This window comes from Dermacentor silvarum, chromosome 5 (genome assembly GCF_013339745.2).
Source record: "Dermacentor silvarum isolate Dsil-2018 chromosome 5, BIME_Dsil_1.4, whole genome shotgun sequence".
In the NCBI taxonomy this organism is placed as follows: domain Eukaryota; kingdom Metazoa; phylum Arthropoda; class Arachnida; order Ixodida; family Ixodidae; genus Dermacentor; species Dermacentor silvarum.
The window spans coordinates 127349222-127377125 of NC_051158.1; the positions used below are offsets into that span (position 1 = coordinate 127349222).

Here is a 27904-nt window from a genome sequence, read left to right on the forward strand (position 1 = left end):
TAAACTTTACACAGATGAGGCAAAAGTATGGAATAGGGTTAATAAATTAAACGGCCGTGAGACGAACCCGCCACCCTTAGTGAATATCCAAGGAGATTGCCTGGAGGATCAGGCAGATTGTCTGGGCGAATACTTTAAATATGTCTCCAGTGCATCTCATTACACACAAACATTCCTTAGGTTCAAAGAGCACGCAGAGCGACAGCCCCTTGATCGGAAATGTGCCCGAAATGAACATTACAACTGCCCGTTCGGTTTAGCTGAACTTAAAGCTTCTCTTGCTTGTTGCAACGGTTCGGCACCAGGTGCTGACCGTATCATGTATGAAATGATCAAGCACTTACACCCTGAAACACAAAAGACACTCCTTTCTCTTTTTAATGCCATGTGGGCTGCTGGTTCCATTCCATCTTCTTGGAAAGAAGCGATAGTAATCCCCATACTTAAACAGGGTAAGGACCCGTCCTTACCTAGTAGCTAAAGACCCATTGCTTTGACAAGCTGTCTGTGCAAGCTCTTTGAAAAGATGATTAACCGGCGCCTAATCTGTGTCCTAGAAAGCAACGGAATACTAGATCCTTACCAATCTGGCTTCCGAGAAGGTAGGTCGACTACAGACCACCTTGTCCGCATCGAGGCAATCATAAGGGATGCCTTTATACACAAACAGTTTTTTCTCTCCGTATTTCTTGATTTAGAGAAAGCGTATGACACCACATGGCGCTTCGGTATTATCCGAGACCTTTCCGCTATGGGTGTCCGCGGCAACATGTTGAGTACTATCCAAAGTTACCTTTCTAACCGTACCTTTCGTGTAAGGGTGGGCCAGGCCTTGTCTAGGTCTTTCACCCAGGAAACTGGTGTCCCGCAAGGCGGTGTGCTTAGCTGTACACTGTTTATTGTGAAAATGAATTCTCTACGCACGGCTATTCCACGAACGATGTTCTACTCTGTATATGTAGATGATGTCCAGATTGGTTTTAAATCGTGCAACTTTGCTGTCTGCGAACGACATGTCCAGCATGGCTTAAATAAAGTGGCGAAATGGGCTGATGAAAACGGTTTTAGGTTGAGCCCACAGAAAAGCACATGCGTCCTTTTCACTAATAAGAGAGGAATAGTACCAGACCCTGCTATTGAGCTGTCTGGTACCACACTACCTGTAAGCAAAGAGCACAAGTTTCTCGGCATCATATTGGACTCGAAACTCACATTCGTTCCGCACGTCAAATACTTGAAGGTTAAGTGCCTGAAAACAATGAACTTATTGAAGCTGCTGTCGCGTCCAACATGGGGCAGTGACAGGAAATGCATTTTAAACTTGTATAGGTGCCTTGTCGGCTCACGACTTGACTACGGCGCGATAGTCTATCAGTCTGCTGCACCCGGTGCTTTAAAAATGTTGGATCCTGTTCACCATTTAGGAATCCGCCTCGCGACTGGGGCCTTCAGGACAAGCCCCGTACAAAGCCTTTATGTGTAAGCAAACGTGTGGTCGCTCCACCTTCAGAGGACTTATGCCAGCTTTACATATTTCCTTAAAATAAATTCAAACCGTACACATCCTACCTATTTTACCATAAACGATACCACATGTGCCACACTATTTAATAACCGACCAACAGCGAAGCAGCCCTTCTCGCAACGTGTGAGAAAGCTCAGTGAAGAAATGGGTGCTGCACTACTTGAACATTGCCTAATGCCTCCAGCGAAGCTGCTACCGCCGTGGCAGTGGCAGCTGGTTGAATGTGACACATCGTTTATTGAAGTCACAAAACGTGCGCCAGATGCACACATTCAAATGCACTTTTTAGAACTAAAATCGAAATACTCTTGCCCTGAATTTTACACAGACGCATCAAAGTCACATGCTGGCGTTTCCTATGCAGCAGTTGGTCTGTCCTTCTCAGAATCCGATGTACTTTATCCCCACACAAGCATCTTTACGGCAGAGGCCTATGCAGTACTATCGGCGGTGAAACACATGGATAGATTGAAACTCCAAAAGGCTGTAATATTTACCGACTCTTTAAGCGTTGTTAAAGCGTTAGTGATGCCGCAAAAACATAAACACCCTGTAATTATCAACCTCTACTCACTGATCTGCTCTGTTTATGCATCTAAACAACAAATCATAATATGCTGGGTGCCTGGGCATAGAGACATCGAGGGTAATGTTCTTGCCGACCAAATGGCCACATCAATAACATCGCATGCTATTAATCCTACCGCTGCTGTCCCTGTAACAGATTTGAAACCTTTCTTGCGCAAGAAACTGCGAACCCACTGGCAACGCTTGTGGGACGCGCAAACAAATAATAAGCTTCACTTGATTAAGCCACAGTTAGGTTTCTGGCCCTCTGCATCAAAAACACGGCGAACTGATGTCCTATTCTGTCGCCTCAGAATAGGACACACATATGGTACCCACAATTTTCTGTTGAATGGTAATGATCCTCCAACCTGTGGTAGATGTGGCGAGAGGCTCACCATTCTTCACGTCCTCCTGGAGTGTAGGGAAGCCGAGAGAGAGAGGAAGAAACATTTTCCTCTGGCATACCGCTGTTCTATCCCTCTCCATCCCGCTATGTTTCTTGGTAAAGAACCGCTTTTCATTACCAAAGCAGTCCTCGCTTTTTTGAATGATGTTGTCTTGCATGTTATCAGCCCAAGAAATACGTAATGCATCCTCTCTCCAGAGGATGCCTCTGTGATAATAGCTCAGTATAGCACATGCCTCCAGGCCCTTACATCTCAGGGGCTCTGTTAAGGCATTAGTGTTTTTGAAAATGTTAGCCTCTGACATATTTTAGTATATCATCGATCTTTCACAATGCATCCCTCGTATCCATAGCACACTTCATTAGTCATTGCCATATTCTTAGTACCTATAGATTTTACGCATTTTACAGCGACTATTTTAGGCCTCTTTACAGCCATGCCACATCTGTTTTATCAACACCTTATAATTCACCATTCATATACCACTGACAAGTCATTATCATCGCCTTGGCGCTGTTTGGCCACATCTGGCCTTTGCGCCAAAAAACTCCAACAATCATCAACATCATCATTAGGGAGTAACACTGCTTTATGTTTATTACTGAAATCTATTGAGACGAATTGTCCGTATAAAAATATTATACGATTAGGAAGATTCATCTCAAAATGATATACACTGGAATCTCGATGATACGAATCTCATGGGGTCACGAAAAATATTTGTATTAGCTGAAATTCCTATCATCGAAACACAATTAAAGCTAGCTAAATTAAAGAGTCAGAGGTGAACTCACTCAGGCACACGTATGTAAAAAGCATTTACAGTATAGACCACTTATAACATAACCGTTTATAGTGCAGAACTGGTGACAACGTGGCCTTTTCCGACTCCCGTTTACCCTCCCATAGAACTCCATGTATACGCATACCACTTACAGTGCAGCCGCATGAAACGAAATCCCGGTTATAATGCGGTTACCGCGGGAAAATCTCGCCGACAAGGGCGGCAGCTGGACCCACCGATGGGAGACGAGATCAACGAGGACGATGCGGAGGAGGAGCATGAGACGTGGAGCATGAGTCCAAGAGTGATAAAATCGTCGCCGCATGCCGTATGTGCGAGTGAAAGTGTGCGGGGGACGCGAGCCTTCACGGAGAGCTAACGCACAGCGGAGAGCAAACGGGGCTTCCGTCGCGCAAAAGGGCGTGGGAGTATGGGAGGGAGGGAGGGGGGGCGACGACTGTGCTGCGGCACCAAATGCGTCTCTTGCAACCGGGCGCAAGGGGAACTCGCCGGCAATGCAATGTCCCACGCGAAAAGAGCAAAGCGGGAAGGCAGCGCAGCAGGGAGGGAGGGAGGGGGGCGGCTTCTACTTTGCCAACAAATGCGTTCTTGTACTTTGCGCCTGTGCCGGCTGTCGGTGTTGTCGTGTGCACCGTATCTTGAAAGTGGTCTCCACACGGCTTTGACCTTTGTATGTGCTGTGCTTACGCCGCTCAGTTTCCGTTGAAGCGATAGACCGCACGAACCTTCACTCGCTGCGGCAGCCGCGCTTCCCCACGTGGGAAAAAACACAAAAGCAACAAAAGCGCCACCGCTTTAAACTCTTCGCGCTCATTCGAGGCCTTCGCGCTGTTCGGCGCCGCGTCCGCACCTCCGCACCAAAAGAGAACGGGAGAAAGCACGTGACTGCGCGCTGTTCTCTTGCGCGGCCGTCGGTGGGGTGGCGTTTATTCGTGTCAACCAATGCAGGTCGAAAATCGATTCATAACAACCGTTCTCTAGCACGTTGCAAAGTAATGGGGCTCGGCCGGGACCACAGAAAAATTCGTATCATCCGGAAATTCGTATTAGCCGTGATCGTATCATCGAGATTCCACTGTATATACAACTATTAATAAAATAGTATTTAAAAAGTCACATAATTTACATACAGCGGTCTTTACCGAAAATTACTACTGAAAAATAGGTGCTTTCTTCAAATAGTCAAGGCTTTCAGCAAGTGGGCCCCCACCCCACCCTGGAAAAATTCTTGCTACGGGCCTGGCTATGACCTCGGTTACTGCAACGAGCCAACTAGCCCAAAAATCTGTACTCGTAAAGAAGCTTCTTTAGTTGGAAATGAATGCACCATGGGCTTATAAGAGTGAAAGATAGTCTTCGATTTTCTTTTGTTCTTGTTTTTTCATTTTCAAAGCATTGCTTAGCATACACTTTTCAACGCAAAGCCTTCTATTGAAATGCAGTAGCGGCGAACAGTGCTCAGTCCATGAAGCGCATCAGACACGTCGAGACCTCACACTTACTATCGCCGGCGCAGTCCCTGGCAAGATCAGCAATGTCTTCATCATCAAGCTCTCCAGTAGTCTCAATGTCGGCAAGAAGTCAGTTGCTGCCGTCCCATCACAACCGGCACCTGGAAAACTGACAGCTGGCTCCACTAATCATGAACCAATATCGAGGAGCCACTTGTAATCGGCTACCTCAACATCTTCATTTGCAGCTGTGCATTCTAATCGGGGGCGGGGAGCAGCAGGCCTCTTGTCTGCCTTATCCATAATGTCTGCCTTGTTCTTCAATGTTGTGTTCAGCATGCTGCTTAGGATGGTGTATGCTGAACTGAAGCAAGTCCAGTGATGAACACTGGACTTGCTTTTTCCGCCTCTGACTCCGTTGATTATCACCACCTTCGCAGCCATTGTGTTAAAACAAAGGCAGGGAGTGAACAAGCATGGCAAAGCGATACGGCGACACTACACACAGTCAAACGTGTGAGTCAGTGTTTGATGCCGTCTGGAGCAAGCGTCGCGTGGCAACCTTATTGCAAACTACAGAGGAGGAATCGGAGGATAAAGCAGCGAAGCATGTGATGGCAAGCGGTAGATTCTAGTCAATCCATGTGCCACCCTCCTAGCCACACCACTCGCTTTTTCCACTGTGCATGCCGGAAAGCCACCTTCCAATGGCATGTTATGGGAAAGCCAACTTGAGGTGTTCCGGATATTTTTCTTTGGTGTAGATGTAGAGGTTTTATGCATTGGACGGTAAGGCATTATAGTGTTTAACCCTTTGAAGGTCGAATTATTTTGAAAAAAACGTTCCCAGATGGTCAAATTACTTTATTGCGGATATTGAATGTAGAAAATCTATAAAGTCGGGAATAAATAGTGAGAAAAAATTAGAAACAGTATTTTGATGTTGGCATCACTCAGAACTCCAAATGTTCAATAATATTTCAGAGTGTGGGATTCCTTAAAACACGGTTCTACGCACAGCGCCTTATCGCGCCAATCAAGGTAGCGCCAATCAAGGTAGAACTCAGCTTCCGCCGCATCTGCAAGAGAGTGCCTACAAAGAGAAAACTCACGTTTCGCACGCCTCCGTTGCGATCATTCGGCGGAACCGAAACCGCATAAGCGCGTTGCTGCAGAGAGCGAGAATACCTCGTGACCGGCGCTGATAAACAAGCTAAGACAGTGCCAATCAAGATAGAAATCAACCTCCGCCGCCCCTGCAAGAGAGTGCCGACAGAGAGAAAACTCACGTTTGGCGCGCCTCCGTTGCGATCACGCGGCGCAACCGAAACCCCGTAAGCGTGTTGCCGCAGAGAGCGAGAATACCTCGTGATCGACGCTGATAAACAAGCTAAGACAGCGCCAATCAAGATAGAAATCAACTTCCGCCGCCCCTTCAAGGGAGTGCCGACAAAGAGAAAAATCACGTTTCGCGCGCCTTCGTTGCGATCACGCGGCGAAACCGAAACCGCGAAAGGGGTGTTGCCACAGTCTGCGCGACGCACGCGCTGAAACTAGAAATCAGTTCTGTTTATCTCCGCAAGAAGGTAGCACAAATGTCAAACGCTTCTTGTAAGTCCTAAAAGGTGGCAGCACCTCCCGGTGAGCATGCATCGTCATTATGATGCGAAATTTCAAACAGAGGATCGAAACCGTACTCGTACGGCAAAGACCTTGCGAGACAGAAAACTGCCGCCGTACAGATACGGCAAAAACCTTCAAAGGGTTAATAATTGTTCAACGTAAAGGATCACTTCATATACTCGAGTTCGGTATAATTGTATTTACCCAATTCTAACACACACGCTACTCCAACGTGCACCACAAATTTATGGGTTCAAAGCAGAAAACAGTGTAAATCCAGGCCTAGCGCACACCAAATTTGTAACCAGAAAAAGTTAAAATATGGCACGCCTCTGATTCCGGCAATCAGAAAAGGATGAAACCAGCATAGTTTACCTTCACAGTATAGAAATTAATTCATGCCTAATGTTCATTGTTCTCTATTTCAGGCAGTGCTTTATCGCATTCTACGAACAACAGCATGTTGTCTTCCACACGTGCCGTTGCACGTTTGATATTCCACATTTATCGAATGACTCTGCAGCAATCGCAAATGGGATGGTGGCTCATGCCTGGACTAACCACTTTGTTAGTTCACCCCACAATGAAGAAAACATGCTACACAGTTTTGTTGCCGCTAGCATTAGCATGTAAAATAATTTAGTTTTTAAATGAACTTTCGGAGTCAAACTGAAAACAGCATGTTGTCGTCACCATACTATGTGAATACTTTTACTGTCACCATCTTCTGGTGACAATGGCTATCACACTGGTTAGTTTTTTATCTGATTGCACCGTTCAGGCACTTCTTAGACCAATTTCCTAGAAAAAGAAAGGTGTGTGTTAGAATGTGATAAATATGGTGATCATTCATTGTGAACTGCCATTTTTGCTGAAAGATATTCCTAGGGCAGGCTGAAAACAAGCGTTTTTGGCAGGAGGTAACGTGTCGTCAGCACATTAAGTGTCCCGTTGCGCCACCAGTATATAGACTATGAAGCCATTGGGCTCACCCTTAGGATCAAGCACAAAGTGAACAGCTTTCATATTATTCGGCGAGGGCCAATTCTACAATATAAATATGAAAATTCTGGCCTACTGAAATTTATGGGCGCCAGCTAAGAGTTAATGAAACTTTATTTTATATAATACATGCAAATTTCTTCACTATTCTAACTGATCTACAAATATCTAGTACACGCAGGCATCACTGTCACTGACTGATAATTTGGACACCAATAATTCAGACAAGCTCGATTATTCATCGCAGCCGAAATTATTCTGCGACCGAAATTTTGAACACCTTACAGCACGCTATTCAAGTAGTCCAAACTTTTCTTGCATTAATGCGTGCTAATTTGGTCAGCAAGGTGAGCAGAAAACCAACGTTACTAGATCCTTTCCCAGTTGTCAAACTCCGCCTGAACCGCCCCGGAAACATGACCCCTCTCCGTTTACTGTCTCCAGGGGGCGCTGCCGCCACGGTCAGCTCGATTGGCAGGTCGGCTCGCAGCTAAACACGCAGCCTCCCTCTGCAGTTCAGCGCGGTAACGGATGTTGTCCATAGGTTCTGCATGCTTTTTCGGCTAACATTTTTCTTGTATTAGAGACAAATTGGTTGCTATTATCCAGAAAACTGAGAAAAGTTGAGTGGGCGACCCGTATTACTCGCGATCTTCCGATTAGCGCGTACCGAGAACGCCCGGCTGCAGGCTCGGTTCGAAATGGCTAGAATATTTCCGCACAACGTTTACACACTCCGCCACTCGCAAGCGTGGTTGCTTGTGCTTGTTGGTGTAACAATTAGCGTCTTGATAACGCGAACGACCGGCGAGTACAAGAGAAGGAAGACGAGGACTCAAAGCGCTCGCACTTACCTTTACTGCAGCCTAGCACCTAGCTTTACAGCGGCCGCAGCGAAAAAAAGTATGTACGGCCTGACAAACATTTATTTCACGCACAAGCATGAGTACTTCACACATTCAAAGAACACAAAGAATCTTATCTGGTTGTTGCGTGATTTATCACAGTAGGCGCGCCTTTTTGTTCGCTATTGCCACTTTTTCGCTGCTTCCCAGACGGCGGTTCACATCCCGTGAGTAGAAATGCATGCGGGTGATGACGAAAAAGTTCAACACTTGGCACGTGAATGCAGCATTGTGCTGGTCACAGCCAAGTCGAGAAAGGTGGTGCTCCTCCAACTCTTCCAACACTTTCCAAAATATGTCCCCACAGAGACCCTCCTTGTCCAGACAAGCTGAAATTATCTTGTTTGCTATTTTCATGAATGTCAACATCTTCTGTGTTGGATGCTTTAAGCTGCCTTGCTTGAAGCTCCTGTAGTCAGTTAAATAGCTGTCAGAAGCAAGCACTGACGTGGTAGAGCTGATGTCCTCTATGCAGAGATGGCATGTTGCATGCTTGGTGAACTTGTGTATGACGTAGCCACACAGGTAGTATACAACAGTGTCCTCCACATCACCCCTGTAATACGCATGGTCGCTTGGCCCTTGCTCAGATGCATCAGCAGAAGCAGTGGTGATTTCCATCATTTTGGCTTCCACTATGTCGTGCAGGCGGACTTTCTCTTCTTGGTGGGCATCCTTTGTTCTCTTGAGTGTATCAGTAACACTAATGAGCACAGAACATGGTGTGCCTTGCACACTACCACGCAGAGCTGTCTTTATCGGTGTGTAGAGGCTGAGGAGGCGGAATATTTGACTGAAGTTGACAACAGTCGGGTGAGATTCGTCACCTCCAAATGAGCGTGCCAGCCCAAAGTGTCGCTGAAACAGAAATATATGGCTTTGAGTTGCACTGACATCTGCTAACAAAATGCACCAAGTAAAAACAAGAATGGCACGCTTACCTCCAAGGGGTCCTGATTTAACTTTGCTGTAAGGACATAGTGGGCACCTTGACTCAGCAAGTATTCAATGATGCCTATGGTAGACAGCAAAGTCACTCGTAAAGACTGTGTTGTTTGCTGTGACGCAAAAAGCTTCAGGTTCTTTTCGACTGAATTTCGTTCTGTCGTGTTGAGCATCTCCAAGAAGGCTTTTAGGATCTGAAAATATTAGTTTCGTGATGTTGACATGCTCAACAATGTGAGCGCCCAAGAACATGCAAGGCCCAATCAGGTGAATAAGGGGTCCAGTAATCACCTGTATTTCTTTCGAGTGGCGCCTCACTCCTCTCGATGGTAGCTTGATGTTCAAAGCATCAAAAAGGTCATTGACCATCCTGGTGAATGTTTCAGTGCCTTCAGAGTTTTCCATGCCAGGCACTTTGGCTTCTCTGTACAGCTTGATGCCAACTGCTGTGCTACGGCTGAACAGCTGTTAAGAAAGCGCATTTGTGATCAGATTAATGAACACCAACAGCATGCAACGAGTAACACGCATAGACTATAGTAGTCAAAATACCTGGGTGGCAAGCCTGACACTCATCTTCTGAAGGTTGTCAGGCGCAACATGGGCTCGCGTCAGTTTTGGCACGACTCGTAGGTGTTTGTCTTTTTCTGTGTCAAACAGCGTGACGTAGTGGCCAAAGTTGATCTGATGATCACCTGCCTGTAAATAAGAAAGTTAACGATTAAAATCTAATTAAAAACATTTGCAGTTTTGTTTTTTTTCTTACCAGTCCATAAGTATGCTTCTTCAGATGATTTCTGATGCATTTTATGATGTGTGGGACATCACAAATGAAATAGATCCTCTGAGAAGGCTCCCAAGGGTGCTCGATGTGATGGAATGCAGAGTCCAGCTTCCCCCATATACCAAGCTGGGTCCACATTGAGCGGTTGTTCCCAGCTCCGGCACTTATGATAGCAAGCACTGAGGCATTGCTTTTGTGCAGTTCAAGCACAGCACTCAGCACGAGTTTAGAAAGAACCTTCCCAGGGGCTGCTCCTTTTGTCGCGAAGCTTGCTATCGGCTGCACCCAGTCCTCAAATAGTGGCACAAACATGAGAACTAGTCCGTGATCAGCGAGTTGATCTGTGGCTGGGGATGCTACGTCACCATAGTCGACGAACCCGTCCATTTTGCAGGACACCTCATTGAAGGCAACAGACTGCTTGAGCTTTACCTCATCGACAAGTAGAACGCCACACCTTCTGATGTGGCTCTTGCCCTGAAAGTGCTCCTTAATGGTACTTAACGCAACTTCATTGTACCCGTATTTGCATGGGATACCACTGATGATTTGACGCAAGTGGGCTTTAGTAGGAAGCGGCAACAGCTGCATGTCTGAAATCAGGGTATAAGCTTTTGGGCTAGAAATTTGCAGCAAGAGGCATGTCATCAGCCATTCGTCATCATAACACCTTCCATTTTTCATCTTTGCTTTTGCTGCCATTATGGCCGTTTTAAATGCGAGTTGCTGCTTTTCAGGGAGAACATAAAGCATACTTTCAATGTTAGCTTCAGTCACGTTACAAAGTTGTTTTTTCATAGCAGCCATCTCTGTTCAGCTTTTCTCTCTTTAGCATCGCTCGGATAACTTTCCGACGCAATGTTTTCATGCATTTGCTCTTGGGTCTTGGTTTGCGCCCTTGGCAGTTCTTTGTGCGCATCAAAAACAGTCTACCTAGCGTTTTGCATTCTGGACAGGTGGCATGCAAGCTCAACATAGTGCATGTTTTGCGTCTCCATGTCTCACCATCTTTACTGGCTACCGACGAGGACGATATTTGTGGGTAAAGCTTGGCAGGAAAGCCCTGACAGGACTTTAGCTTTTGATGTAATAGTTCAGCGGAAATCCGCTAGGTGGAGTTTCTCTTTAATGACTTTAGCTTTTCCACGTGGCTGAGCAGGCATGTCAGGTCACTGAATGACTTGACCTCCGTATGCGAGCTTTCTGTGTAGACAGTTGATGGCGTTGATGGTACAAGCCGCCTATTTGCACTGACTGACAAACAAAAATCGCTTGAGAACGTCACTGCCTTACCGACTTGGGGGACTGCGTTTTCTACTTCGAGTTTGTACAGAACGACAGTAGAACCAAGGAGTTCAGTCGACCAGCCTTGCACCCACCGTCCCTCTTGCGCCATTGTTGATAGCTCCTCGAACAGGGACTGGGTGCTATCGAGTGCGACGCTGCCTGCCACAGAGCAGCCTCTCTTCCCATAATCGAAGGTGTTCGGCGCTATGTTTTCTTGTTCGGCGTCGTCCTGAACATTCCGACGCTTCGGTTGGAGAGGTGGCCTCGCGGCAGGTGCTTTGCGTTTCCGCACATGCTTTGACAGATATTTTGGACAGTTGGGAAACAAGCGAGGTAGGGCGTCATCCTTGAGGCTCCATTTGTCTCGTGGTATGACGATGACGTCACCGCCGATCTTGTGCACGAAGTTTTTCACAATGTCTTCTTCCTGAAAGTGAAGGTCGCACACAACACAAGAGCTCGTGAGCTCCCTGTCGCTTCTTGGGATCGCGTGTTGCCATTCTTGAAGCCGCGAGGCGTCGTTAGGCGGTTTGAAAAAGTGCCTCTTCTCAGCTGCACCCCTGGCAGAGTCGTAGCCGCTTTTGCAGCCGGTCACAAAGCAACGTGGCATTACTTCTCACTACACAGGCACAGCAGTCATTGACATCCTAAGACTATGCACGGGAAATCAAAGCAAACGCGCATGATAACAACATAACCAAAACGCTGCGGTCGTCTTTAGCAACGTTGGCCGTGCAGTCCGGCTCCTCCGTGGGCTCACCTCTCACCGAGCCGGGCAAACAGTGTCGCGCGCGCCCCCACGCGGCGCTCAATGGAAAGGCGTCACGCGCAGCTGCGGAGTTTGAGAACTGAAAGAAAGATCTAGTAACGTTGCAGAAAACACTATATTTTGGCTTTGATAGGTTGGTGGAATGGGTGGAATGGTCCTCAGCCATGTTACCACTGCCCCCCCCCCCCCCCCCCGCAGGGGCGTCCGCGCAAGCAGGCGTTTGGTGGGTTGCGACACCACGGACCCGAGCACATAGGGTTTGGACCCTCCCACGCGTAGCCGTGCGTGGCTTAGCCGTGTCTGCGGAAAGGGGGATCCTGGAGGTTGAGCCAATGCTGGCTGTTTGGACCTTTAAGGCCCCCCGGCGGAGGCAACACACCTCTTCGGCCTCTGCTTCACATAGACGGCACCTCCAGACTGACCCTCCTGGAGGAAATCGGCAGTGGCCTTTTCCTGTCCCCCTCTTCAATCTTTTGTCTTTTTCTCTCACTTTTACATCTGTCCTGTCTTCTACTCACTTCTTCTCACTTCCGAATTTCCGGGCGGCAAGGGTTAACCGTGTGTAATGTATCCAGTCTTGGGTATGTACATTAGGTTATAGTGGCGATGCATAGCTGGCGTCTGCAGGTTTCGCGTAACCTGTAGCGTCCCCTTGTTGGGCTCGGTGGTGGGTAGCTAGCACCGCCGCTGAATTTTGAAACCATGTTATGGCAGAAGCGTTCCCCCGACTTTCAGATCAGCCTCTGAAAAGAGGTCGCACCGATGCAATCTTCCAATTTACCCTCCAAACCGACCTAGACACCTTCCCAAAGTACCATGTCCTTCATAGTGAAGGCAACACAAGCGTAAGAAAACTCTTACTCTTCCTTGTATCGAAATGCCTCGTAAACACGATTGGACCTGACTACAAAGCCACAAAGATGGCTAGCGGAGACCTCCTCCTCAAACTGAAAAAAAAAAGACCAAGTTGAAAAGCTCGCCCAACTCACCACTGTCGGTGACATTGAAGTCACACTCTCTCCACATCGCTCACTCAATACAAGCAGGGGAGTAATATCAGAAGATTTCCTAAACCTTAGTGACGAAGAGCTCCTTGAAGGGTTCCAAGATCAAAACGTAATTAAGGTACTATGACAAAGAAGTCTGGCACGGCTGTGGATGACACGAAGGACGCCACGAAAGACACAACTGTGTAGGCTTAGCCAGGCGCACCAGGAACAGCGTCGAGCCCGAGCCCCACTTCAGTAGCGCTGGCAATCCGGCTGCGCAGCTCTGCACGGCGTACTTCTTCCTTACAGTACAAAGGATTACACTCTGACGAAACGACCAACAAATCCCCACAAAACACATGATACTAACATTTGGAACGAGTACTGTGCCCACATCACTTGAAGCAGGATACTTAAGAATCAACGTCTGACCATACATACCGAACCTGAGGCGGTGCTTCAAGTGCCAGAGGTTCGGACAGGCATCACAATCATGCAGAGGAAAAGAAACATGCGCGAAGTGTAGTGCCAACGACCGTCCCTCTGACAACTGCAATGCTCCTGCACATTGTGCCAATTGTAAGGGAGACCATCCAGCCTACTCACGGAGCTGTCCTTGCTGGAAAAAAGAAAAAAGAAATAATTGCAATCACCGTAAAAGAAAAAGTTTCATTCTATGAAGCGAGGAAACCTCAACTTAGTTTAGAACTTACCTCAACTTAGCTATGCCAGTGCGGCGCGGCAGGGGGCAGCGTCACACCGGTTTCAGGAGTCTACAGGGTCCGTGTGCGGTACTCCTGCAGAAACTCCATCCGCCCCCTTGGTGGTAGCAGCCAGTGCTGCTCCATCAGCATCGAATACGGGCCGGCAGACCACAGTGTCGCAGGGCCCAAAGTTGAACCGAACTCCACGGCCCGAGACACGCGTTTCGGCGCCTGGCTCTCGATCGTCCAATGCCCCGGAGAAGGTGATGGATGTCGACCCACAAACCCCGGCGTCATTGACGCCAAAAGATCCGCGCTCCCTGGAGCGCAGCAAGAAGGACAGACTTCTTGTAACTGCGCTGAAAAAGGGACAGGTAACTGAATGGCTACTGCCCTTGATTAGTGATCTTTTTATTACATGTCACCTATCACATTTTAGCTCACACGCACATAAGTAAACAATTTTATTTGTCTTACAATGGCTTTCATCATCCATTGGAACTGTAGAGGCCTGATTCATAATCTTGGTGACATCAAAGACATCATAAATAAGCTATTGCCAGTTGCATTCTGCCTTAAAGAAACGAACTTAGGCCCCAAAAATACACAATTTTTGAAATGTTTTACTGTCGTACGTAAGGACCGCGAACACTCCAGCCGTCTGTCAGGAGGAGTCGCCATAGTTGTGCAGGGCGGCACTCCTATCTGAAATGTCCAAATAAATACATCTCTCGAGGATGTAGCGGTCACCGTTCTGTGTCATAAAACCATCACCATTTGTTCACTATATCTTTCACCCCATACCTATTTTACTAGTAAAGATTTAGAAAATTTAACAGACCAGTTGCCGGAGCCTTTTGTTTTAGTTGGAGATTTTAACACTCATTGTACTCTTTGGGGCAGTGGTAAAACTGACTCAAGAGGCCAGCTCATTGAAAATTTTATCTTGTCACATGATATCTGCCTTTTAAACTCGGGTGCATCAACATATTTTTCACCAACTTCGTGCACTTTTAGTTGTTTTGATTTAGCTTTTTGTTCACCATCTCTTTTTAGCGATCTTAAATGGGAAGCCCTCGACACGCCATATGGTAGTGATCACTTGCCCGCAATCATAAAACTCTTACCATCACCAGAAACCCTAGGCATTAAGCCACGCTGGTGAAAACTGCAGCTTGCTGACTGGCCAGTTCTTATGGAGCATGCTAAACTGGAAATGGTCTTCTCACTAGAACTGAGCGTTCACGAACTCAATAAAAAATTAGTTGAGGTTATAGTCTCAGCCGCAGAAACAGCGATACCTCAGTCATCCGGTATTTTGCGCAAAAAACTAAATCCCTGGTGGACAGACGAGTGTACCAAAGCTAAAAAACAACAAAATAAGGCCTGGGGAATCTTACAAAGGTATCCAACCAATAACAACCTCCTAGCCTTTAAACAGGCCAAAGCCAAAGCAAGATTTGTTCGGCGTCAGGCAGAGAAATCGTCATGGCAAAAATATGTATCTTCAATTAATAGTTCAGTCACATCTAAACAAGTTTGGGACCGGGTTAGAAAATTTAAAGGAGGGTACTTATCATACACAATACCACTACTTACAAGTCCAGGCACACAAACAACACTAGAAGACCAGGCCAACTTATTAGGCAAACACTTTTACATCTCAACGAATTACACAAACACATTTTTAAAATACAAAGAGTCAGCTGAGAAACAGAGATTGCCCATTACCGGCGCTTCAATGGAACGATATAATGACACTCTTACAATGCAGGAATTAAACGGGGTTCTATCGGCCAGTAAAAAAACAGCACCAGGTCTTGACTGGTTCCACTACACAATGCTGGCACACCTATCTCAAACATCGGTAGAGGCACTCCTTAAATTTTTCAACAAGACATGGCAATCTAGGATAATGCCCATAGATTGGAAAAACGCAGTAGTAGTGCCTTTTCTAAAATCCGGCAAACCTGCAACATCTCCAAGCAGCTACAGACCCATTGCATTAACAAGTTGTCTAGCCAAATCATATGAAAGCATTATAAACATGAGACTCACATTCATTCTTGGATCAAGAAACCTAATAGACATGCACCAGTGCGGATTCAAAAAGGGCTGCTCCACCACTGACCATCTTGTCCGACTAGAGCATGAAATACGTGAGGCGTTTCTACACAAACAGCACTGTCGCGGTTTTCTTTGACTTAGAAAAAGCGTATGATACCACATGGCGATATGGAATTTTGAGAGACCTGGCTGATTTGGGCGTTCGTGGGAGAATGGTAAACTGCCTATACGATTTCATGTCAAATAGAACATTTCAAGTACGTCTTGGCACAACACTTTCACGCACATTTACACAAGAAAATGGCGTCCTACAAGGTTGCATTCTCAGCACGACTCTCTTCATAGTCAAAATGAACTCCGTTAACAAAATCATTCCATCGTCTGTCATGCATTCAATATATGTCGATGATTTGCAAGTGGCTTGCCGCGGCTCAAACCTATCCACCTGTGAAAGACAGCTACAAATAATAAATAATCTCACACAATGGGCTGACAAAAATGGTTCCCGCTTTTCAACCCATGAAACCGTTACACTGCTGTTTTCCCAGAAGCGTGGCTTACATTGCGATCCAGTTCTGACACTGGATGGTGCAACACTGCCGGTCAAACGAGACTACAAATTTTTAGGCATAACATTGGACACAAAACTGAACTTCCTAGTCCACATCAACACAACAAAAATTAAGGCAAATAAAGCATTAAATATTCTCAAAGTGTTATCGCACAAGCACTGGGGATCTGAGCGAATATGCCTACTACGTATCTAATGGTCCCTTGTGCGTAGCATTCTCGACTACGGTAGTGTAGTTTATGGTGCAGCCAGGCAATCCTACATTAAATGACTTGATCCAATTCATAATCTTGGCCTACGATTGGTGAGCGGTGCCTACAGAACATCGCCTGTCCTAAGTTTATACCTTGACTGCAATGAGCCTTCCCTACAGCACCGCAGAGCACTACTAACCCTTTCCTATGTACTGAGGATTCGGTCAACACCACAACATATATGCTACAAAATCGTAACACAATGCAACTCTCGGTTACACTACACAAATAAACCGAACATGATACGGCCACTTGTCTTACGATATGAGGAATACTGCCAGAGTTATAACGTTCCTCATGAGGTGCTGCAGGTTGCTGAAAGGCCGCAAAGACTGGCCCCATGGTGCGATTTTACACAGCTATGTGATTGGACATTAACCGACTTAAAGAAAAAGGACACCCCACAAGAACACATAATGCAAGAGTTCCGCACTATTCAAGACAAATATAAAGATTACATAGTATTTTACACGGATGGTTCCAAAACACAATACGTGGGCGTGGGAACCGTAACGGAAAATTGGGAAAATAGCATTCGAATACATAATTCTGCTTCAGCTTTACCGCTGAAGTTATGGCTATATGGACAGCAGTAAACAAAGTTATCACCGACAAACAGAAGAGTGCTGTCATTTACACCGATTCGTTGAGTGCACTCAGAGCTTCAAATTTAAAATTCGCCTGTGAACCACTGCTTCGCGATATCTTAAACATGGTTGTTAATAACAAATACGGACGAACCATACGATTCTTCTGGGTCCCTAGCCATGTTGGGATACCAGGGAACGAATCGGCAGATAGATGCGCGGCCATGGCAGCGCACAAAGACCTAACTCACTCAAAAATTCCATACAAAGACAGTATCCGAGCAATTCGTAAAGCCCTGACATCAAAATGGCAACCAAGAATGGGACTCCTGCATCAATAACAAGTTACACATAACCAAATCCCTGCTTGGCGAGTGGAAATCGTGCAGTCACCAGCAACGGTTCTATGAGGTGATCCTATGTCGACTTCGAATAGGGCACACACATCTGACACAATTTCTTACAAAAGAAGATCCGCCAACTTGCGATAAGTGTCATGAACCTCTTACAGTAATACAGTCGAGCCCGACTATATTGAACCCGTTTATATCAAGTTATCCTGTATATTGAACAATTTCTAAACACGGTAAATTTACATTGTGGATATATAGCAAAAGTTACTGTTACATCGAACAAAAATAGTAATGACAACCGAGTTTGATATAACTCCGTGTGCCTCAAAAGTGTCCCAGCAAGTTGGCTTTCCTTCGCAGTGGCGGGGAAAACTGCCGGCGCCACCCTAGAAAAAGTGGTTTAGACCCGGCTGTGCACGGGAGAACACCCTATGCAAAAAATGATCCTGGCCTGCTCGCAGCGCTTACAGCCAATCAGAGGCCGCCGTGCTTTCTCCAAGGCGCGGAGGCGGTACAAGTGAGCGCCATTTTTTCTTTCTTTATGCTTGTGTGCCTGCTGCTGCCTCTTTTCCTCGAGTCCTCATTCAGCGTGGTCCATGCTGGTGGTGTTGCCTGTTGGCGCTCTGTGAACTGTTGTCTGTTGGCGCTCTGCGGACGATGATGTCGCCATCATGGGTCAGCTACAAGATGAGGACTACGTTGCAGACGTCGTGCCGACCACGAGCCAAAGCGACAGCAATAAGGAAATTGACGATGGCCCGTTGCCGACATCCTCCGAAGTGATTAATGCACTTGCGTTGGTCCGGCGCAATTGCGTGAATACAGAAGGTTGCGGCCTCAGCTGCACCGACTCGTTGGACAACGTGGAGGCGTGCGTGCTGTCGCAGGCAGCAAAGTCGTTGAAACAGAAGAAAATCCAGGACTATTTTGTTCCAAAGTAGGGCACACAAGTAAGCCACCTTATTAATAAAGTACTTTTCTTATTGGTATGTGCCTTTGCGTCATCAAATCCTATAGCGGGCCTATATCGAATTATGCCATATATCGAACTAATAAACGTTTTTTGGCGAGTTCGATATACACGGGTTCGACTGTACACATTGTTATGACATGTCCATATCTAGAAACACACAGACGGAAAAATCTGCAGAATCTGTATAACTTACACATTACACCCCACCTCATTATTGGGAGATGATCCGCTAGTACCATTCTCTGACTTGTTCGAGTTTTTAGATGAAGCCGGTTTTTTACATAGAATATAAGGTAATGCATCTTTCGCTGCACTAACATTTCATTTCTTAATAGCTTGTGGCTGGCGCAGCATGGCCTTTGTCGCTTTTGCGCCATTAAACCTGAATTAACTAACTGCCTTCCTGAAAAGGAAACTAGTGAATCCAGCACCGATCGTTTCCGAACCACTGGACATGTCAAGCCAAGTTACCATGTTGTAAAGGCTGCATTGTCGGTACGAGCTCGGTGTTAGTTCCAGGCATCCGGCATTGATTAATCTACATGGTAAAATAGCACCACGGTCCCGCTGACTTCTTCAAGCAGTTTCATGTGACACCAACACCATCCTTGATGTCTGTGCCAAGTAAAGCGGTAATTTAAGTGAGGGAAGCACTGGACAATCACTGTTGCAAAAAACCTACGATCATTCAGCTATCGAAGCACAGTTGACTTCTGTTATGTTGCCAGAGGATGAAGATTCTGGGCATGCATCGACTGTAGTACTTTCGTTTGTCAATAGCAGCAGCGTAACTGTGGTCAAGATACGGACTGATCGGGTCGCAAGCAAGCATGTGTGTGTGCAGCAATGCTTTGCCAAACTTGGTTCATATTTCCATACAATCACTTTTGAAGATACTGGATGATCACGGTTGAGTAGCACTGAACGCATCGATGGACAGGTGCGTTCCTGGCCCTGTGATTAGACAGCATGTTATTGTATCAAGGATGCTGTTGCTCATAGATGTTCGAAGGTCGGTCGCGAAGCTTCAGGCGGAAAGTGGTTCAGAATGAATTGCCACCGACATCAGCAAGGTTGGTTATGGGAGCAGTGATTGCAGCGGGACTATGTTTGGGGGAAACAAACATTCGGAAACAAAGAAGTGTTTTTACTTAAAGCGAGACACAGTTAGATTCATTCGACGAAAATAAAATTCCTAATCAATTTTATATATGCATGGCGAAAAAAGAAGAGAAAACTCTTTTTTACTGCATTATCAATAAATACCCTTTTCCAGCGCCCACTGATAGCCGCGGGCATTGACGCCCCTATCACTTGAAATGTAATGGAGCTCTTGAAGTGTGCAGAAAGGCCCGCTCGCAAAGTTCAGCTGTTACAATACACCCCCTTCACATGCGTGGTCTTGCTTGTTGGTGTTTGTCTGAATTTGGTGACGCGGGTAGTTTCATTGTTTCTTAACCTGTTCAGCTGGGACTACCTCGTGAGGCGCAATGAGTTCCATTACTCACTGAAGCACATCATTTACCTCTAAGGCTACAAGCAGACCAGAGAGCTCTATTTCATATTGAGCGTCTGCACCGCGCATCGAATGGTCAAATGCTCCTTGATCGTCTGATTCACCGCCCGTTTTCTCACATTGGAAAATGGCAGCATTATTTATGAACATTACTGACATTTCTGAACATGATGCTTCAGTTATGCCTTCGCCGCCGCAAGACATCACCAAACACGTGCTGCCCATTTACCTTACAATCCCTGACATACACAAAAAGTCTGATATGCCTGTTTTGGCCATATTCCAATTGGCTCAGTCGCACATGTTCGAGAAATTTCCAGATTACCTTCAAGTATTTACAGATGCATCTGTACACAGTGACGGTCAAGGCGCCTCTGCAGCTTTTTGCTGCCCTTCAACTCAAGTACGACGTATATTTCATATACCCCATCCAGCCTCGTCAACAACTGCGGAGCTAGCAGCAATTAATGTTGCACTGAAATATGTGCAGGAGGAGTTAACCACACCGCCGAAGATTGTCATATTTACGGACTCCCGCGCTGCCCTTAGCAGATTACAACGCAGTCAGGTTGATTGCCCAATTGTGCGCAGCATTACTGACTCTGCCAACAAAATTTTATCACATGGGGTATCTCTCGTTGCTCAGTGGATACCTTTGCACGTAGGGATCACTGGAAATGAAGAGGCTGATTGACTGGCTTCAACTTGCACTCATAACGACTGTGCTTGCCCTGAAATTTTGTGCAAGCTTGATGACGCTCGCCTGCTGATTCGTCGCCACCTACTCAAGCAGCATCCAGACCAGCGCGTCACAAATGGAACGTTCCCGCCGCGTGTTCGCGGTCGAGGCTTGCCTCGACGCGCTAGAGCGCAACTACTCAAGCTAAGGGTTGGCTGTGTTAATGTGCACTAACGTTTACACCGACAAGGACGTGTGACTAGTCCATCGTGTACGTCTTGCGGTGGCTGCGAGACACTTCAGCACCTCATATTGGAATGTCCCGCTTTCAGTGCACAACGCAAATCACTAGTGAGGGACTACCATCTCCTTGGCCTGCGGTGTACGACTCTAGATGAATGTTTATACCCCAGTGGTTGTGCGTCTCGACGTGATCAAGCTCATCGGGCTCTCCTTACTTTTCTAGAAGCAACGAACTTAGGGGCACGTTTGTAACTCGCAGCAACTATTTCTTTTATTTTACATTCTCTAGTAGCTTGACCTGCAGGGACGGGCCCTACTGTATGTTGTACTTTATTCTTTGACATTTGTCATCTCGCTCTTCCTTTCCTCCTTCCTCCCCTCCTTCCTATCTTTCCTTCTATGTTTCTCTCATCCTTTCCGTAGAGTAGGCAGGCGTTGTGCCCCTTCTGGTGGCAGTTGCCTGCCTTGCTTCTCGCTTTCTCTTTCCTATGTATATGTTTTCCAAATCAAATAATAATAATAATAACCTGTTCAGTCAAAAGTAGTCATTTGCGACTGGCGATAAATGTTTACTTTAGTTTTCGTGCAACAGCACTGGCCGACGGGCTTGGCATCCACTTTCTTTTATGCCACTTGCAGAATAAAGTGACTTATTTTCTAGTCAATTCAAAATTATCGACTCCCGATAATTCAGACTTTTAGACAGTCCACATTGAATCCAAACTATTGTTTGGCGACTGTACATAAGTTTCTCAACACCACACCTTCACACTAAAGGGATGCTAAAGATAATTTTATATTTCAGTTATTAACTCCCAAAAACTTTAATTTATGTTTTCTTCAACATGTATTGCAGGTTCTATGCTCACTTAAATGCGTGTTTCTTAAAAAAAAACGCTGATTGAAACAAGAAAAGCCTCTTTTGACATTTCCTGCTCTCGATTATACAAACGTAACAGCCAATCGCAAGCAATGTGCTGGTGATATTGATTGCGGTGGGCACTGAAGGCACTGGGTGCCTTGAATCTGGGTTGGCTTCATTAGGTAAGTTAGCTCAGCTAGCTAGCATCTCACCAAAATTAAGTGTTGACCAAGAGAGACATGCAAGTGTAGTGCTCGGCAGATGGTCCTCCTCTGGAGTGTAGTCTCCTCAGTCCGTACAAAGGAGGCCTGCGTGAAGGAGGTGAAGTGTTGTTTCTACATGCCAAAAAAGGGGTGGCAGTTTACAAGCTACAGTCAAACCTTTTGATGTCATACTCGCATCCCACACGTAAACACCTTCGTTACATCCTATATTTGTTAGCATATATTCATTACATGATGATATAGGCAAGGAATTATTTAGATGTACTATATTATTATCTAATAATTCATTATGTTCGTGTTCACTATGTTTAAGGTTCGAGACTATTTTACTCTGGCACGTAGCAATGTGCATCCCTCCATAACAGCGGCTTGTCACATAGTATCAAATACACTTTATGGTATTGTAGTTGAAGGTTCCATCTAGGAACGGAAACGTGCCCTACACCACAGATTCCACTGATGGGAGCCAAGGCTGAGTTTGCGCATGAAGCCGTTTATCAGTGTGCCGGTGCTGCCCCATAGTCGGTAAAACAAACTCGAGAGGAAAGGAAAACTCCCCTTAGAGTCTATACATGGATTTAACTACCACATGACACAAAGATATTACATCGTGATGGTGGCCATGTCCTTTTTATCGGGTTGCCATAGTTTGTGTCCAAAGTGACGAGGCCCAGGGTTAAGAAAACCGTTATCAAGAATAAAAAAAAGGCTTAAGCTCGCCCTTGGCCTCGCAAGGCTTGAAACAGCGAAGCTGGGCGATCGTAGGGGCTTATTATGGCTGATGCTAGGTTGCAACTTGGCTGATGCTAGGTTGTAACTTGACGGATGATAGGTTGTAACTTGGCAGTACACAGGCGGTAGGTTGCGCCAGGTGTTCTAGCAGCTGCGGCGTTGCTGGTTGCCATGGCTACGGCGCGGATGGCTTTCTGTGAAACACCATACTTTTTACGGCTAGCTTATACAGCTTCGCTGTTAAAAACTTGATTGCCAACTGCTGAGACATCTGCAAAACTTGGCATTAGTATTGAGTCCGAATCTGCCAAACCAGTTCATCACAAAGTGCAACTTCTATACAGCATGTATGTGTGGCAGGTGATTGTTGTCTTTAAAAAAATTTCCAAGGGTAGCATAGATACCTTGGCGGTCCCGCAACCCCCTGTTGTGAGAGCGTGTTGCTCATTTTCCCCCAAGTTTCATGGGAAAGTGGCTATCACTATCTAAACTATAGCTGGAAATTATGTGCGGTGGGTGATTCATGTTACTGATTCATGTTGGAAGTCAAGCCCACTGGTAGTGTTGACGGAATCGAACTTACGTTGAAGTCACACCAGTTTTTACTCTTTATTCACTCTCTAGACAAGAGACAGTGCACAGTCACTAAAAGAGGTGCAGGAGATATCTAAAGTTATGTAGCTCTAGAAGCTTAATTGTCATCAGCCTATGCTATGTCATCTGCAATAACAGCGGTGTCAACTTACCCTTGTCTTGCATTGGCTGTCACCATCCTGTGACTTTAAATTTCGTAATTTCACCACACCAACTGGTTCTTTTCCACTTGTGACTGTTTCCCTTCTCTCAACACCAATTCTGTAGCTCCAATAGGCCATCAATTTTCTGCCCTACACATTATATGGCTTCCTTCCTCTTAATTTTAACGTTACATCTATAATTTTATATTCATTGTGCTATTATTCGCTTTGCCTGTAGTTATTGTCAGAAAGCCTGCAGATCTTGTGTAGGAGGCATTCATTCTTGAGAGCATGTTGCAGAATGAGTAAGAAGAATAAGGGTAACCCAGGGGCTTGATTGTTAGTTCCAACTGTATCAAAGCCGACAGACAGTGAAGCCAGGGAAGGCATAAAAACTGTTCTGTTTTGTTGAAATGTAAAGATGCTAAGGTAAAATGAGATGAAAGTAGACAAAAGGGCGAACTGTTGGTGGTGGGAGCCAAACCCATGTCTTCCGCATTATATATAGCATGCAGTGCTCTTACAATTGAGCTATGGCAGTGGCTGTCCCTCCAGCCACTTTTTTGGGTATTTGTGTACCACATCGCCAACCCCGGGAGTGTCGGCCAATGCCTCTCATGGCCATGGTGACGGATGTGGAACATCTTTTCAACCACATGGTTCACATAGTATGTGAGCATTGGAACAGAGAGGGTGCGAGAACTTTATTAAAGCTCATACAGTCTCAGTTTAGAGCCTCACTGGCAAATTTGATCAAATCTGACTCGGTGAGGTTCGCCAGGTACTCTTGGATCTTCCGATGTAGTGGCTTTAGTCAGCCACGTCTTTGGATATTCAGGGATGGGGGCGAGTCTGGGGGGAGGGGCAACGGGCTATAGTTTCAGAGTGTTCAGGTGCTCTCCATAGCCTGTGCATGTGCTGCGGGATCAGTGACAAGGTCCAGTATCAAATGAAGGGGACATAGTGTTAATAAATTGTTTGTTGGCACTTCTCAAATTAATCAACCCTGTCTTCAGTTCGATTTAACACTTACCTTGGGAAACATCCTTCTATCTTGGTAATGAAACTGGCCAATAAATACTGGTGTGCTGCTTTGACATTGAAGCTGCCAAGTTTCAAACCCTTGCCATGCAATGATCAGGAAGAATAAGGGGAATCGAGTAGCTTGAGTTCGATTTCTTTTTATGACCATACAAAGGGCAAACAGACAGGGAAGCCCAGGAAAGCATAGGGGAAAGGAACTACTACTTTAACTGAATTGTGTTCTTTACTCTCTTTAATGCAGCACAGCATCGTCAAGCAAAGACGAGCATCCGCAACTCGACGAGAAGGCAAACCCGTACCTGAGCATGTCGTCGGAGCAGCTGCTGGAAATGGATCGCGAAGTTGAGGACGAATGCAGCAGCAACGATGATGAGGATAATGAGGAAAACGACAAAGAACAGATCACAGAGAATGCAGAAAGGAGGCAGGATGAGTCGAGCCAAGACTCTACCATGCTCGGAGAGGCTGTGAGGAATAATTCGGACACCGAATCGTCAGCCGAGTCGCTCTCAGGTGGCGAGTGTCCACGTGGATGGAGGAAGCGCCGGCGCCGGAAAAGAGGGCGCGAATGTTTGACAGAAGATGAGGCATCGCAGCCACCAAAGTTTCCGAGAAGTGAACTGCCGGAGGACAGTGATCGGTCAAACAGTGAAAGGTCCACAGACGAGTGGTCGAACGCATCGATCGGCTCTGTTGATGAAGAGATGGCTGCAGCTGTGGAAAGAGAATTCCTGGGTCTCTGAGACCCGGTGAAAAATCTACTGCGAGTATCTTTGGTGACTGCTTGTGATGCGATGATGCTGTAGCTAGTAAAGGTGTGAAAAAAATGATTTTAAGAGAAACAAAAAAGTGTTGTGCAGTCGTGCTCAGTTATTTCGAAACTTCATATTGTGATTTCATCTGTTATGTGCTTTGAATGATTAGTGACCCATATTTTAAGATTTGTAGAAACTCTACACACGCTCCTCGCACGCAAGAGGATGACGTTTAGCAAGTATTAAAGTATGTAAATAAGATATTTTAATTTGACATACTAAAATGTAGATGACGGCAGATCATTGTGACAAAGAGCCAAAATTTGCTGACGTGTAACAGTAGGGCGAGTAAAGGTAACAACAAATGAAGCAACCAGACACGGAAGCCGGTGAAAGCATAAGGGAAATAACTTTTTCTTTTATAGAATTGTAGAACTAATGAGAAAAAGCCGGCAGATCCCACACCCTGTGGGAATCGATGTTATGCGAAGCAGTGTGCGGATAGGGGAGCCTCCCAAGTTAATGAAAAGACCATGAGAGCAACAAGAAGTAGGCGGCTCTTTCATGACCTACATGAAACGCATGTCATGACATTCATGTCATGAGCCCTCAGAAGTCCCTTTAGCTACACCTAAGAGACCTTAAGGCGAAAGCCTTCTTCATGCTCATGACTATGACGTCTACCACCATTCTTTAGTGTTTCCTTCACTTAGTACCGACGTCCGAACTCATTTCAGTGGTTTTTGAGTGTTAATCTTTTTTTTGCTGAGTCATTGTCATTTTTGCTCAGTCACGCTCATAATTATGGCTTCGACCAACAACCTTAGCCTTTTCCCTCCCCTAGTACCCCATTCAAACCTATTCCATTGGTTTTTGAGTGTTCTTTCTTCACTTAGTCATTGTCATTTTCGTTGAGTCATGCTCATGACTATGACTTCAAACATCATGCTTTAGTGTTTCCTTCACATAGTACTCACGTCAGAACCCGTTTCAGTGGCTTTTGAGTGTTAATTTTTTTCGCTGGGTCATTGTCATGACCTACATGACACGCATGTCATGACATTCATTCATGACATATCATTTATGTTCGTCATATACTCTTGTCATAGTATGACAGTTTTGGTACATACAAAGTTAACGATACGACCATGAGAGCACTAAGTCATAGACGGCTAGATAGATAGATAGATAGATACTGTCAAAGCAGCAAATGTTCACCAAGAAATGCTTCGCATTTAAAACATACTGGAGCAAAAAAAGTCACGGTCGATTACGATACTTCATAATGCGAAATTTTAGCGCAGCTCTATGCGTGTTCTCATTTCACGATATATTGAGGCATCGCACCGATCATCGCACTGACTGGCAGAGCCGCGACGCGCTCGCACCACACTCATTGCACAGGCTTGAGATGGAGCGTTTTGAGCGATAAAGAGTGTGAGTGGGTGTGAGTATGAAAGGGAGTGAGTGGCGGTTACATAAGTATGATCGAAAGTCAGTGATGCGGAGTTTGAGCAGTGACGAGTATGAATGCGACTGTCGGCAAGTGTGAGCATACGTGTGTATGTGAGTGAGAGTGGACGCGAGTGTGATCGTGAGTGGGTGCCGGTAAGTGTGAATGGAAGCGACCGTGAACTCGTCTCAGTACGGACGAGTGTGTGCTCATACGTGAGTTTGAGTACATAGCCTGCAAATATATCGGTGAGTGACTACCTTCTTATTCTGCCGACATACAGGGTGTTTACTTAACTTGGGCCAAACTTTAAATATATGCAAATGGTACGTATTTGGACAGAACCAAGGTAACGTTGTTTACCCAGATAATGTTTTGCATTCCGTCTAATTAGATAATTAGTCTTAAGTTTTATAAACTTCTCAATTATAATTAGGTGAAAAGTGTCGATGAGAAAATTGTAGAGCAACATAAGAAACTCCCGATACAGCTTTCTATTTCTCAATACGTGCTACATAAAGGTGTTTTTGCGAGCGTGAAATATGCCCGCGAATACACGCAAAGTGCCTCGAGTGGCCAGTCGCGCGGCAATTTTGCGTGTATTCGCGGCCTTCTTTCATGCTCAGAAAAACACTTGTGCAGCACGTATTGAGCAACAGAAAGCTGTATCGAGAGTTTTTCATGTTGCTCTCCAATTTTCTCATTGACACTTTTTCATCTAATTATATTATTACAGCGAAGCTGTTCATGGCGTCCGCGCGGGAAGACTATAATCATAAGCAATGGCTCGAGCGCGGTCGTATTCTTCCACAGCTGGCTCGTTGGCGCTCCTCCGCGCAACCGCTCTCGTACCACTGCTCACGCATTCGTCGTCGTCGTCGCCTTCCAGGGCTGGCTCCGTTGGCGCTCATCATTCCAGCGTAGAATTTCACTACTGCATCTCGGCCACCGGAATAGACATCACAGCCATGGAAGATTCCAATATAGCCTTAGCCATGCGTAATCCAAGAGCCACTTTGTCGTCACGGATTCCCAGGCGGCGTATCGTAACTTTGCAAGAGGGCAAGTCAGCCACCTCGCACAGTCAA

General features: G+C 45.9%; 1 protein-coding gene across 1 annotated transcript in view; it reads left to right on the plus strand.

Moving 5' to 3' along the window:
• The window catches only part of LOC119453754 (RNA polymerase II subunit A C-terminal domain phosphatase), a 99706-nt gene extending 74169 nt beyond the window's left edge, over window positions 1-25537 (plus strand). The window contains exon 11 of the mRNA XM_037715812.2: window positions 24850-25537. Coding sequence (XP_037571740.1) covers window positions 24850-25351 — 502 coding nt within the window. The 3' untranslated portion in view covers window positions 25352-25537. The remainder of the gene's footprint in view (window positions 1-24849) is intronic.
• Window positions 25538-27904: the final 2367 nt, after the last annotated feature.